This window comes from Trachymyrmex septentrionalis, unplaced genomic scaffold (genome assembly GCF_001594115.1).
Source record: "Trachymyrmex septentrionalis isolate Tsep2-gDNA-1 unplaced genomic scaffold, Tsep1.0 scaffold29, whole genome shotgun sequence".
Taxonomy (NCBI): Eukaryota; Metazoa; Arthropoda; class Insecta; order Hymenoptera; family Formicidae; genus Trachymyrmex; species Trachymyrmex septentrionalis.
Genome location: NW_017305451.1, coordinates 279,175 through 293,097, shown reverse-complemented (window position 1 = coordinate 293,097; position 13,923 = coordinate 279,175). Strand labels below are relative to the sequence as shown.

Genomic DNA, 13,923 nt, shown 5'->3' with positions numbered 1-13,923 from the left:
ACGCGAGATCTCGCGCTTTCTATCGGATCTCTTTCGTTCTTTTTCTTTCTTTCTTTCTTTCTCTCTCCCTCCCTCCCTGCCTCTCTCTCTCTCTCTCTCTCTCTCTCTCTTCATATTCCGGTAATGCGATCAGAATAATCGCGGATCTCGCGCGACGTCGTACAGAATGGTAATGTAATAAATAATAAGATCCGTCGATCGGTCGGGGAGCAACGACGACGACGTCGCTCGAAGGATGAGATATTGTCGTCGCTCCGTCTGATTACACTGATATCTCCCGCTTTTTCGTATTCTACGTTGGCGTGAAAGTCATTGTTCTACCCGGTCACTGGCCTTCGCTGTCGCTGTCGCTCTTATCTGCAAAATGGATATTTCGTAATGTTATTTGCTGCGCCGCACGCTCGGAGACGTTTCTGAGATAGCGCGCTGATGTTTTCCAATCTGCTGTTAAATCAAGTGGAGCGGAAATTTGTTACGTGTTCTAATGATAGTAAATAGACGAAGGGAGTAATGCACAGGCTTAAATTAATTAATAAATAAGTAGCCGGTCGTGCGCGTGACTTTGTTGCATCCGATCCTGTTGGCAGTAATTTTCGGATGGCTGCACGTATGATGAGCCGACGTTGATTAATATGATTACGAGGGTAGTTGCGGGATTGTACCTTTTTTACCGGTATACGCGTGACGCTTCAGTCTGTCGTAAAGATCATCTTTCGTGCCGTAAATACTGGCATTCGATCGGGCAAGACTGTTCATCTTGCCTCCGTTGTGCAAGCTCTCTGTGTAAGAAAAAAGAAAAAAGAATTAATGAGCATTCTCGACATTGTAATATGAGTTATGTGTAAAGGCTCGTTGCAGATTATTTATTTATGTATTCATCTCGTGTTTGTCGTGGCAATAAATAATTCGGTCACATTGGCATTATTGAAATTTAAATTTTAATCTTTATATAGGTGTTTGAAATATTTCATACCACATCCAAAAAAAAAAGATATAATAATCATGAAGATGAAAATTATACAAATTTTCTATATGTAAAATTAATATACACAGTTGATTAAACTATTCTATGGCTTATTAAAACTACGTATCTACATTGGTTCTCCGATGAAAAAATTCTCATATTGTCTTATATTATTTTTAAAAATTCGTCGTATTTGAAATTTATAAGGATTTCTTTAAACTTTCAAATTTTATAAGAGTTTTCTTTACAAGTTATGGAATGAGAAATCTTAAAATGTTTCACACAGTTCACGTAATGAAAAATTATGAAGAATTCTAGAAAAATCGAAAAATGTTTAAAAAATGTCAGGTAAATTCTAGAATAGACACTTTCTAAAAAATTCTAATTTGAATTTAAAAATTTGCGAAACTTTCTAAAAAGAGAGAAAGAGAGAGAAAGAGTTATAAAATTAGACAAAATCTAAAAAATTCTGAAAAATGATATGAAAGATTTTAGAAAAATTTTTACAATTTTATTTTACTCTCTCTCTCTGTGTGTGTGTGTGTGTGTGTGTGTGTGTGTGTGTGTGTGTGTGTGTGTGTGTGTGTGTGTGTGTATGTACACTAATTCTACACATAAAACTTGTAGGTACAGTTGCCATTTTTATAGTTATCACTACTACATTTTTCTCAGAGTGTTCATCTTTTATCATTTTCGTTATAGAAGTTATTCGCTTACCTTTCATGTAAGTTTCGTTGTAGAAATTAGGCATCTCCCAGCCATCCTCCTCGTCATCGTAATAATGAGCATACGTGCTGTGATGTGACGGCGCTATCGACTCGGCGTACGGTGTTGGCGCACCATAATAGAAATTTACTTGAGAGCCATTTTGATCGGTTGCCGGAGTAAGCATCTTCTTCGGCTCTTTCTTCTTAGATGCTCTGTAGGAAAGAAAAAATATATCTTGTCACCGATAAAATACGAATTTATAATTTACTTAAATAATAGTGGATTTTTACTCTTGCCGAGTAGCGAACAGTTTTAAAGTAATGACTGTTATTTTTTATAAAATTTTACATTTTGATTATATTTTATATTCTTTATTTATTATTTATATTTTATATTTGTTTCTGTTGTATGAGTTGCATTAATTTGCTATAATGTGGAAATTTTTCGATTTTTCTATCCAGTCAACTTTGATAGATCCGAATTTTTAATGATTTGACTGATAGTTGTTTCAAGATTACTGCCCACTCGCACAAATGCTTTGTCATAAATTACAGTTTTCATCTCTTTGTTGATAATGACGTAAAAGTAAGTCAAAACGCATACAAGCGAATATGTATTGCAAATGAGACGAATAATTGAACAGTTTTTTTTTTTTTAATAACGTTTTTGCGCACACGAAGTACCGCGCTGACTCCTACACTTCTCTTTTGCACTGTCCATTATTTTATAAAAATTTGAAAGTCCTATTTTATCCTATTTATTATCTAAAAAAACTACTAAAAAATTTTTTAAGATACTCGAATGAAAGAGAAGTCTTCTGATATCGTAGATGTGACCATTATTTCATGTATAGATTAATCAAATTTCTTTACCAACCTAACGCATATCATCCAGACGAGCAGCACCACGAGAATGATCAGGATAACACCTCCCGCTATGCCACCGGTGATATAGAAGAACTCGGATTTCTCCATGCAATGTTTGCCTGTGAAGCTGCCGCTGCATCTGCACGAAGGTTGCCCGCGAGAATCTTTCAGGCAGACGCCCTCATTGTCGCAGTAGCCCAGACACACGTCCGTGCATACAGTTCCGGTGCCGTTATATCCGGGCTTACATTCGCATTTGAAATCGCTAGTCTCAGGTATGAGTAAGCAGTAGGCATTCGCATCGCAATGCATTTCCTCGCCGCTAGTTTCGCAAGGATTCGTGCAATCTGCTTTGTTTGTCTGTTAACAAACGTCATTCGGCATTCTATCTTAGTTTCTTATACATTGATAAATAGTTTTACATTAAGTAAATTTGTCAAAATTCACTTAAAAAATTACATTTATGAAATTATTATATATATATAGACAATCAAGTGAAAAATAATTATAATTATATTGGCTCAAATAAAAATAATTATATTGGAAATTAAAAAATAATATAAACAGTGCTGCACACAAGAATTTTATTATTTTAGCAATCAATTTGAATAACAAAATTATTTTGATGGCCCAACAAAATTATTTTCTCATCTGTATCTAGCAAAAATTTCAATTTTTTAATAAAATCATTTTTCCCATATAAATTTATTAATAATTTAGAATAAAACTTACAGCAGCAGATCCTTTGGTGCTGGTATTCGGCGGGCACGGGATACAGAAGGTTTGCTGCGGTTCCGATTGATAAGTTCCCTTCTTACATTCCACACACTCGTTGAGGGTGCCGTTGAGGAAAGTTCCAGGTTCACAGACCGGAAGCGAGCATTCTTCGATCGCCGCTGATCCCATATTTGGGGTTGTTCTGCCGAGTGGACAAGCCTGGCAGGATGCCTGTACCCCTTGAGTTCGGTACGTGCCACGTGGGCAAGGTTCGCATTTTCCTTCGACGGCTAACTGTTGTCCAGATCCGCACTCGTCCCGGCATTCCTCCCTCGACACCGCCTCGGCGGTTCTCGTGGTCTTTCCAAGGCCGCACAGTTGGCAAGAGAAGCTGCCCTCGTTTGGTTGATAAAATCCATGACCGCAGCTACGACAGAGACCTCCCAAATCGTCATAGTATTTGCCGGCAGAACAACGCTCCTTGCAGTCCGCTGCGCTACGCGCTCCAGGACCCACGGTCACACTGGGACGACCGGCGATTATCGGACAGGAATTGCATTTTAATTGCCCGGACTCGTTCTGGTAAGTACCCATGGGACAGGACACGCATTGTTGCGTTTCTTCATCATAGAATGTTCCCACTGCACATGGTACTGTAAAAGAATTGTTGATAATGAAATCGAGATAACCGAGTTTCTCTCAAATGCATTTATTGACAGTTTATCGTGCAAAAAAGCAGCGATATTTTCGAAATTAACCTTTTACAGTTATAATTGTTTTAAAAATTATATTTAATAATAATTTTCATAAAATACATAGTATTTTAGTCTTACCACAATCTGGTGCCATAACAACTTGACCAATGGGACAGGCATAGTCGGATTCCAGAATGAGAGATGCAGGATCTGGCACGGTATTAGGCAGAATGTCATGGACATCGAATTGGTCCTCTTCAAGAATCAATCTTTCGAGCAGCATTTGTACAGTAGAGCGCTCGTTTGAGTTAGCGTTCAGGATCGGATCGCTGTGAAACATAAATGAAATTATTTATTGTTGTTTTGTAAATTGATTGGAACTTGCGGTAGCAACAAGCATGGAAGGATTTGCGCAAGTATGTACAGCCGTTATCTTGAAGTGAGTGTAATTAGGGCAGTCTTGTCTTTAGACCAGGATCCTCCGTCAGTAGACTCGTGTATCGTAGGTTAAACCGCACTCATACCCTTAGCACTTTTATTAATACACGCAAATTTCTGTATTTATTCACTATCACATTGATCACGTATGTTGTCAAATGTATATTGGAATTGTTATATATTTGTAAACCGAAGCTGTTGGATCATTGTTAAGCAAGCGTGCGTTTAAGAGAACTTAACAAAATGGCATGAATTAATTAGTCGAATGTCATTTTTTAAATCCTACCCTAGTGAAAAACATTCTCATAATATCTCGTAACATTTTTAAGAATTTGTCACACATTCTAAATTTACAAAGATTTCTAAAAAAGAATATTTTAAACTTTTCCAGATTTTATAAGTTTTTGGAAATTAAAGAATGAGAAATCTTAAAGGTTTTAGAAGCTTCAAAATTTATATAAAAAATTTTAGAAAATGTGAAGACTTTCAGCACTTTTGAAGTGTTCCAATTTATTTACAAAAATTTGAGAGAAATTTTCTAAAAAGTTTTAAAATTATATGTAAATTTCGGAAAAATTCAGAATTTATATAAAAACTGTGAAAAATTATATAAAGATGCCTAAGAAAAATTTTCATCAGGATAATCATATAATTTTCGTGAAATCTATTTCACTGCTTGAGTTTTCGATTTTGTGCGTCAGTAGTAATAAAATAAAGAGAATGCTAAGCGATCTAACAGCTTGGTTTGATCTTGATTTTGTTACATTGTTATCACTATCGAAAAATATGTGGACACCTGTTGCAGCTCCCTATGATGACGTCCCACCTATATGTATGGTGATCAGTCGTGATCAGTTAGTAAGAACGTGCAGCTTTTACTTTCATACAGTTCTATAAGGCTTAATCTGATACTTTTCTCGCTGTAGGATTAGTCGTTAGTATGATTTGTTCGATGACTTTTTAATGCTTATTGTATAAATCTGAGAGTTATGCACTATTATCGTGGGATAAGGGAACGCTGATTAACCCGCTGATTAACACGTGATTAACCCTGGTAATTATTATAAGTTTATATTGCACGCGATGTATGAATGGTAACGTATTAGAAATGATGACGAATGGCGGGTAAGACCGATGTAAATGAATTGAATCTCGCTGACTTGAATCGAGCTGTCCTTACTTTATCGCCGGGAACGAGATCTCCACCTCATAAGTGTCACTGCCTTGGCGACCCTTTCTCGTTCTATGATGCAACACAAGTAACAAAAATACTCAGTACGAAAATTCACTGTAAGCGAAATGCGCAGCGCGGTCAATAAAATAGATACTGATGCAGTATCTAACAATTAAGTGATCGACATTGATATACAGAAGCAAGCCATGGTTTGCACAGATAAAATTATTTTAAATAAGAGGAAAATGCATTTAGAGTGATTGGCGAGTTGGTGTGTTTATAAAATTGCGACTCGCACCTGCAAATGTTTGAATGGCAACATTTTCCAAGACATTGTCTGTTTGGAAATTAATTACAAGATTATAATTTAAGCACACTTACGGTTCCGCGGGTACGACAGCGGAAATGACATATGTTCCACCGTCTTCTTCGCTCGTTTCTCTCGTTGTGCGTGTGCGATGATCGCATTGTACGTCAATATGAAGATCCTTGCATTCGCGAGTTCCTGGGAAAAAACAAAATAAATAAAAGTGTAAGAAATTAGGTTAATGCAGGAAATATGCAATTGTAAAAGATAATCCGTTTGTAAATTGCGTATTACCTTCATAAGAATACGAACAGAAGTTCCAGTCTCTGTTCAAAGAGTTTACGGCATTTCGAACCTTCTGTTTGAGTACACCTTGGCCGGCCTCGTTGCAGAGCACTGATGTAGGGAAATTAATTCTAATCCTGAAGACTCTTTGGGCTGACGTAGCGCCTGAAACAAAGTATACGTTAAGCTATGCAGAAAGTAAACCTTAGTACACATAATTTACAATATTTTCCAATCCTTTACTACACTCAATAGATCGTTCGTGTCCTAGCTAGATTAATTTTCATCACTTTTACAAGTATACAAAAATCATTGAGTAGTTTTTACATGTACTTTATCATCTTTATAAAGTATTCTTAAAATTGTTTAAAAAATAAAAAAAGATAGAAATCATTGTTTATAGCCAGACACTTCTGATATTTCAAAGAAGAAAAATGCGCAGGATCGAATGACGTATCATGTATATATTAAGGAATAAGATTGTTGTAAAAGAAAATTAATGAAATGTACGATGCTTACTTGTACAAGCTGGATATATCAAAGGTAGACTGGGATCACTGGTAGGTCTCCAGAAGCCTTCTGCACCGCACGTGTAAAATTTAGGGACTTCCTGTGAGAACCGAAGTCCGGAGTTACAGGAAATCTCGCAGACCTTGAATTGACCTCCCGAACCCCAGTCTTTGCATTGTTGCGTGCCACCGACAGGATCTTTCAGTGTCGGGCAAAAGTCGGCTGCAACGAGAAGAGTTTGTATAAATTTTGCAAATTTCCGCGCGCGCGCGCGTGCAACAAAGAAATATCATTTCCACAAAAAAATATCATTTTCTGGAGAGATATTTTAGCGTTTATTAGACAAATATTAGCTGATATTTATTTGATAGAACTACAAATATAATTATTATCACTAACATATTTCAGTAGTAATAATTATAAAAATAGAGTTCGTACCATAATTATTTTACCATGCAGTCACATAAGTACTAAACCCTCTGGTCGAAACAAATTAAAAATAACATAATATCAATGTTAATTTTGTATTCAACAATATAACTTTATACAATACCATATGTAACATTTTTGTTGAGTGCAAAATTATAACATTGATGCAGTTATGTTACTCTTAGTTGGTATTAACTGGAACTTTTTTCTCAGTGTGAGGAAACTTTACTTACACAACACGTAAACTTTAAAGTTGCAAGTAGCCGAGTTTCCAGCCTGATCGTAAGCCACGTAGCTAATGTCATAAGTGCCCCACATCAGAGTCTGCCCGGATCGATGTCCGTTCTTCTCCTGGACTCTTACGACGCCGATGTTGTCGGTGAAGTGTGGCTCGTCCCAAGTGACGATCGACGATCCATTCTGGGCGATTACCCAAAGATCGCCTGGACAACCCCTCACTTCGGGCGGAATCTTGTCGACCTCGAGCTGTTGACATTTGTTGCCACCATAACCGAGCGGACATATACGCTGCCCGCAATGCGACGGTACGACTCTCTCGACACCACCCACGGTTTCGTCGTATCCCGCCCACGTCAACACTAGTCCTTGGTAGAGAACTGGTTCCGTACGGCAGTCGCGAACTTGCTTTTGAATCTCATTTGTCACGTGCAACGCACGACCCCAGACTTGTACCTTGGTCAGATGGCCTTGGAAGCCTAATTCCGTGTAACTTTTTATATTCTCGCTTTGTGGTTTTCCCAATACTGTCCATGCGCTGTAGAGAATTTAATGTTCAATAAATATATTTATTTTCTAATATGATGAAAAGGAATTATCAGAGGAACACTGAAAAAAATGCTTCATAATTTTTTATGTTCCTTTTGAAAGGGCACTTACTATGCTGGGAGTGATCTGCCGCTACCGTAACCTTCGGTCTTGCTAGCAATGAGGCCTTCTGTGATTAAAATAAGTTCTCCGCCATTCTCGCCGTTCCACACAACAGCAATATGGTGCCATTGTCCATCGTTTATGGTCGCGTATTCTCTGAATGGTAGGTAGACGTCTTGCAAGTCATGGAAGAGAGATACGTGGACACCATTACTTTGTGCCTGGATCATAAGTCTTCGGTTCGTTGGAACATGTGCCGAGCTGAAGAAAATATATATGTATTCGTATATGAGTTATTGAGCTTTACACTAACAATAAGTATAATAAGTTTCAAACGAAACAAAAGTGTAAATAAACATATACCTGACACTATAAAGAGTGAAGAAATTTCCACCTTCGTCTCTCTGCGTAAACTGTACCCACATAGCAACAGTCAGGCTTTTCGCGGAGTTAGTGTAGAATGGAATGACTTGCGAAGCGCTGCTCCGTCCTTGATCGCTGAAGTACAAGTCGTAATCCACTTGGATAGCTATACAAATTTTAAGTAAAAATTAAACGATGGAAATGAATTCTTTTTCTCTAATATATAATATTTTAATAATAAAAAGTCTGAAAAACATACATTTTCTGCAATCGTCACTAGTTAAGTTGAATGGACATTGGCAGAAGAATTTGCCTGTGAGATCGATACAAGTTGCCGATGGTGGACAAGAATTCTCTTTGCAATCAATTATATCTTCTTCGCAAGTTTGACCTAATGCAGATAATTGAAGCATTAATTTTTTAAAAATAATAAATACGTTTGATTAGATAAATCGTAAACGATATGTGCTCTAAAAAAAAATACATATATATAATAGTAACAACTATAAAAGAAACAACTATAGTTTTATATGTAGAATTCATTTTGTGTGTGTGTGTGTGTGTGTGTGCGCGCGCGCGCGCGCGTGTGTGTGTGTATGTGTGTGTGTGAATAAACTTAATTATTTTATAATTATTGAAACTATATACATTAATTTTCGATATAAAACTTATATAGTTGTCATATCGGTAGTTATAGCCACTATCATAACTTTCTTTGATTGTGGATACATATATTAAGAAATTATACCAGTATATCCTGGAGGGCATATGCAGGTATATCCGGGACCTTCATCGATACAAGTAGCCCCATTTTTGCAAGCGCCAGCTTGGCAGGCATCGTATTCGTATTGACAGCCAATTCCGGTGTAATCATTAGAGCAAGTACAATTTAAGCCGGAACCGAAATCTTGACAGCGGCCATGGTGCATGCATGGATTTCCGATACAGCGTTCTGGTGCCGTTTCGCATTGCTTGCCGTCGGTGCCAGACGGACAACTGTTGATTGAAAAAAAATTCGTATAAACCGACAAATTTATCATTCACATTAAATATCATACTTGGAAAGAACAGTTTTGCTAAAGTATCTGAAAATTGATCTAAATACAAATCTGAAAATAATTTTGTTTGAATTATCAAAATAATTATGCAGAACATTCGAACCAATTTGCTAGAATGATACAACTTTTTGCAGTATTATCATCAACGTTTAAGCGTTCTACATAATTATTTCGATAGTCTTACAAAATTATTTTCCGATCTGTGTATCTAGTTAAATTTTTAAATATTTTGCACTCATTGCCAAAAAAAATATAATGTCAACAACTATAAAAGTAACAACTATACAACTTTTATATGTCGAATTAATATATATAGTTGAATATATAAACTATGTAGTTTTGTCATAAATATAAAATAGTCTATTCAATAATTGTACATCAGGAGATCATGGCGCTAAGCGCAGCGATACATTAATTCTACATGTAAAATAGTTATCACCTTTATAGTTGTTATATTCTTTCTCTGAGTGTAGAAAAATTGTTTTTTTTTTTTGTAAAGAAGTATACTTACACGCAGAAATAATCCAAGAACAAATCCACGCAGGTGGCATCGTTCTGGCAAGGTCGATTCTGACACATGCCAACATCCATTTGACAGTACACTCCATTCCATCCCTCCGGACATATGCACTTGAAACCACCGATTTCGTCTCTACATGTTGCGCCATTCAGACATGGATCTGACGCGCAGTCGTCTATATTGATCTCGCAGGACGATCCGGTGTAACCTTCGCGACAGTGGCAGACGAAGGTATTATCGAGATCTATGCAGCGTTCAGTACCAACTGGATTACAAGGATCGCTCTGACATTCGTCGCGTTCCGCTTCGCACTGCAGTCCGACGAAGCCAGGTCTGCATCTGCAGGTGAAGCCTTGCAGCTGATCTATGCATGTGGCTCCGTTCTGACAAGGATCTGATGCGCAGTCATCAATCGTGTGTTGGCACTGCTTGCCCGTGTAACCGGGTTCGCAGGTGCAAGCATAATCGTCGATGTGGTCGATGCATTGACCATTGTTTCGGCACGGTCTAGATGCGCACTCGTTGATGTTCGTATCGCAGGCCGCACCTGTCCATCCTGGATGACAGATGCACTCGTGGCTGAAGAGCTTGTCCACGCAGATTCCATTTAAGCAAGGTTTGCCTAAGCAGAGATCGATTTTCTCATGGCAGCGTTTGCCAGTAAATCCGTGTGGACAGTCGCAGGAGAAATCAGCGATTTGATCAGTGCAGTTGGCACCAAGCAGACAAGGTCTCTCAGCGCAATCGTTGGTATTGATTTCACAACTTTGACCTTCCCACCCTGGCAGACAATCGCATTTGTAGCGGCCTTGCTGAAGAGCCACGCAAGTAGCACCGTTGTTACAAGGATTTCCACTGGCCGTACAAGGATTTATCTGTATAAGGGTGCGAAAAGAAATAAAATTAGATACACACGTAAATTAAATATAAATAGTTTATAAAGGATTTAATGTTTACAGATAAACTCTTTTACTTTGACGTTAAAATGACGATAAATAAAAATAATCGGTTTGTTCGCTGCGATACGATTTGATCACGTTAATACAAAATTTTTTATCAAATTTTGTTAGATTTCTTACAAGAACCCTGACAAAAAAATTTTTTTTTAATTCTTATGTAATTTTTCAGCATTCTTCAGATTTTTTAATTGATGTTATATTATTGAATTAGAACACTTTTTAGAAATTCTGAAAAAATTAACGTCTTTTTTAGAATTTTTTATGTATATGAATTCTAAAATATTCTAAATTTCTCATTCTAAAATTTGAAAAAAGAAACTTATAAAATCTATGAAAATATTTAAAATATTTTTTTCAAAAGTCTTCATAAATTAAAAATGACAAATTTTTAAAAATATTATTGAAATATTTTGAAAACTTTTTTTATTGGGGAAATCATAAAGAAGAAGCACTTACAGTGATGTCACAATCAACTCCGGTATATCCGGATCGGCAGAGACATGTGTAATTATTAATTCCAGGCTCATCTTTGCACATAGCTCTTTCCGGACATGTGTCGTTTGTACAATCTGATTTCTCTTCTTGGCAATTAATGCCAGAATAGTTGTTGTCGCATTGACACCTGTAGCCTTGCGGCAGATCTATGCAAGTGGCACCGTTATAGCACGGCTGAGACGCACACTCGTCGATATCGATTTCGCAGCGTCTTCCAGAGAAACCGGCTGGACAATAGCAGTGTATACCATGTCCCATCGGTACGCAGAGACCGCCGTGCTGACATACACTGTCGGTGCACTGGACAGGCTTGCACTCCTCGCGGCCGACTGAACCAGATCCGTCCGTATACATGTTTGTGGGACACTCGACGCATGTGATCGCGCCGTGCTGAGGCTGGAAGAAGTTCTTGGGACATTGAGCGCAAGGAGCAAGTCCCGTATCCGAATACATGCCCGGCGAGCACTTGGCGCGGCAACGATCGCGACCAGGCGCAGCTGGTTGGTAGGTGAAAGTTCCAGCTGGGCAGGTCTGACAATCCTTGTAGCCTCCAATTGGCGGCTCACCGGTGTAGCTGTTCCTGGGACATTCGAGGCAAGGCACGAGACCGGTAGGTGAGTACGTGCCGTAACCACAAACCGGTATGCAGTCGTCTATGCTCTTGGAACCTTCCTCCTTTGTATACATGCCGAATGGACAGCGCAAACAGGAACCTTGTCGATCACTGTTCTGATAGAAGCCTTTCGGACAAGCTGTGCACAGCTTCTGTTTCTCTTCGGCGAAAGTTCCGGCAGGACAATGCACTGAAAATGTATAAGGATTTGTTTTGCAATTTATTAAGAATTCATGAAGAAAGTAATACAAATCAAGTCGGGAGTAGCTCCTTATTTGTTTTACGTAAATGATCATTCGAGGTATTTTTACATTACAATTAAAAATCACTATAATTGTATAATAACATTACGTATAATATTATTGATTGTTTTCTGATCTATTAGTATTTGAGAATATTAATTTATTCACAATTTTTTGAAAAAAAGTTTTTGAAAAAAAATAGAAACCAAATGAATATTATTATTATTAATGAAATAAGAACATTAAGTAGTTTATTATGACTATATTTCTAAAAAAATTAAGACAGCATTTTTAAAAAATTATGACAATTAATAAAATGGTTACTAATAAATTGTTACTATAAAATGGAAGTGCGTATAAAAAGAATAATTATCAAAAAAGGAAGAAAATATGCTGAATGATATTCATTTTACAACAATTTACATTTTTTCCTCGCAGAGGTATAATATAAAAACCCCAGATGACCTCTATTTCGGGATTAAAGAGTACGAAATATGTCTTACAACAACGGGGAACATCGTTGGTATCCATATTCAATACTTCGCCAATACTGCACGTGAAGCCCCTGTTAGTGGTTGATTTGAGAGCACGGAGAGGAGGGCATTGATTACCAATCGCAGAAACGTTTAACAGAGGCTCGATAACTGCGCTCGCATAAGGGACCTTTAGATCGAAGATTAGGCTCAACGTGGAGCCACAAAAATCGTACAATTTCGTTTGACGTTGCGCTGGAACGACTACCAAAATGAAAACCATCTGGAAAATTTGTGGAAAATTTACGTTAATCTTATTTCCTATCAATAATAATCCTAATTTAAATACATTGTATCATTAGTCTTATACAATTAAGATCTTGACGTCTATATACCTCGAGAACATTGTCTTCAATCAGGTAAGGCACCGATCTGACAAAAGACACGTTCATATTCACATTGATGGCTGAGCAACGTTGAGTCAAAATACCGTCAAGATTCGTGTAATGTGCAGCCATGAGTTTTTGATAGTTCGACAAGCAGGATTGTTCAGAAACGGCGCCGTTCGCACGATAAGTTACGGTGGCAGTTACGTGATAATCGGCCTGTTGCGTGTCTACAGATATTAATAAAGTGCAACATATTATACGAAATGTATAAAACACATTATAAAGTAATATTATTAAATAAATTTATAAACAAATTATAAAGAGTAGTAATACTAAATAAGATAAAGTTAATCTCAAAATAAGAAACTTACTTTCGGAAACGCAGTCGGGTACCACCGACGAAGGTGTCCATCGTTTGCTAACATCACACCCGAATGTTTTAACGGGTGATCCGTCGGTGAATCTATATCCAGTCTTACAGGTTGCTCTGCACTGCATTCCCTGGTCTCCGGGAATGCATTTCAGATTACCATTAGCCGGCGGTTTTAGCTCCCAATCAACGCAGGGCGTTGCCTGGACCGAAACTTGAAAGTGACAAACTGCTCTATTGCCGCTGGAGTCCGTCGCATATACCGTAACGTTTTCAAAATCGCCGATTCGAATCACTGCACGTTCTGGGACGAAAGTGATCGTTACAGGACCGGATGCATCCGTGGCGTTAATGCGTTTTCGCGTCTCATTGAAATTAATAGGGTAACTCTCTTGTCGGTCAATCAGTTCGATAACGTAGCTCTGGGGACAGCTCAGTTTCGGTGGAGTTATATCTGAGA

The 13,923-nt window shown here is 37.6% G+C and overlaps 1 protein-coding gene across 2 annotated transcripts in view; it reads right to left on the bottom strand.

Moving 5' to 3' along the window:
- Positions 1-46: 46 nt before the first annotated feature.
- The window catches only part of LOC108749411 (sushi, von Willebrand factor type A, EGF and pentraxin domain-containing protein 1), a 53,667-nt gene continuing 39,790 nt past the window's right edge, over positions 47-13,923 (bottom strand). Inside the window, exons 18-37 of one of the 2 annotated variants that reach the window (XM_018488094.1) lie at positions 13,465-13,917; positions 13,100-13,320; positions 12,735-12,987; positions 11,338-12,179; positions 9,914-10,797; positions 9,093-9,340; positions 8,604-8,735; positions 8,345-8,510; positions 7,991-8,242; positions 7,327-7,868; positions 6,674-6,886; positions 6,164-6,319; positions 5,944-6,067; positions 5,569-5,631; positions 4,089-4,279; positions 3,271-3,908; positions 2,549-2,898; positions 1,682-1,884; positions 663-779; positions 47-357 (exon numbers count right to left, since the gene is read on the bottom strand). In XM_018488094.1, coding sequence (XP_018343596.1) covers positions 326-357; positions 663-779; positions 1,682-1,884; positions 2,549-2,898; positions 3,271-3,908; positions 4,089-4,279; positions 5,569-5,631; positions 5,944-6,067; positions 6,164-6,319; positions 6,674-6,886; positions 7,327-7,868; positions 7,991-8,242; positions 8,345-8,510; positions 8,604-8,735; positions 9,093-9,340; positions 9,914-10,797; positions 11,338-12,179; positions 12,735-12,987; positions 13,100-13,320; positions 13,465-13,917 — 6,080 coding nt within the window. In that variant the 3' untranslated portion in view covers positions 47-325. The remainder of the gene's footprint in view (positions 358-662; positions 780-1,681; positions 1,885-2,548; positions 2,899-3,270; positions 3,909-4,088; positions 4,280-5,568; positions 5,632-5,943; positions 6,068-6,163; positions 6,320-6,673; positions 6,887-7,326; positions 7,869-7,990; positions 8,243-8,344; positions 8,511-8,603; positions 8,736-9,092; positions 9,341-9,913; positions 10,798-11,337; positions 12,180-12,734; positions 12,988-13,099; positions 13,321-13,464; positions 13,918-13,923) is intronic. The other variant, XM_018488095.1, reaches the window with a different exon arrangement.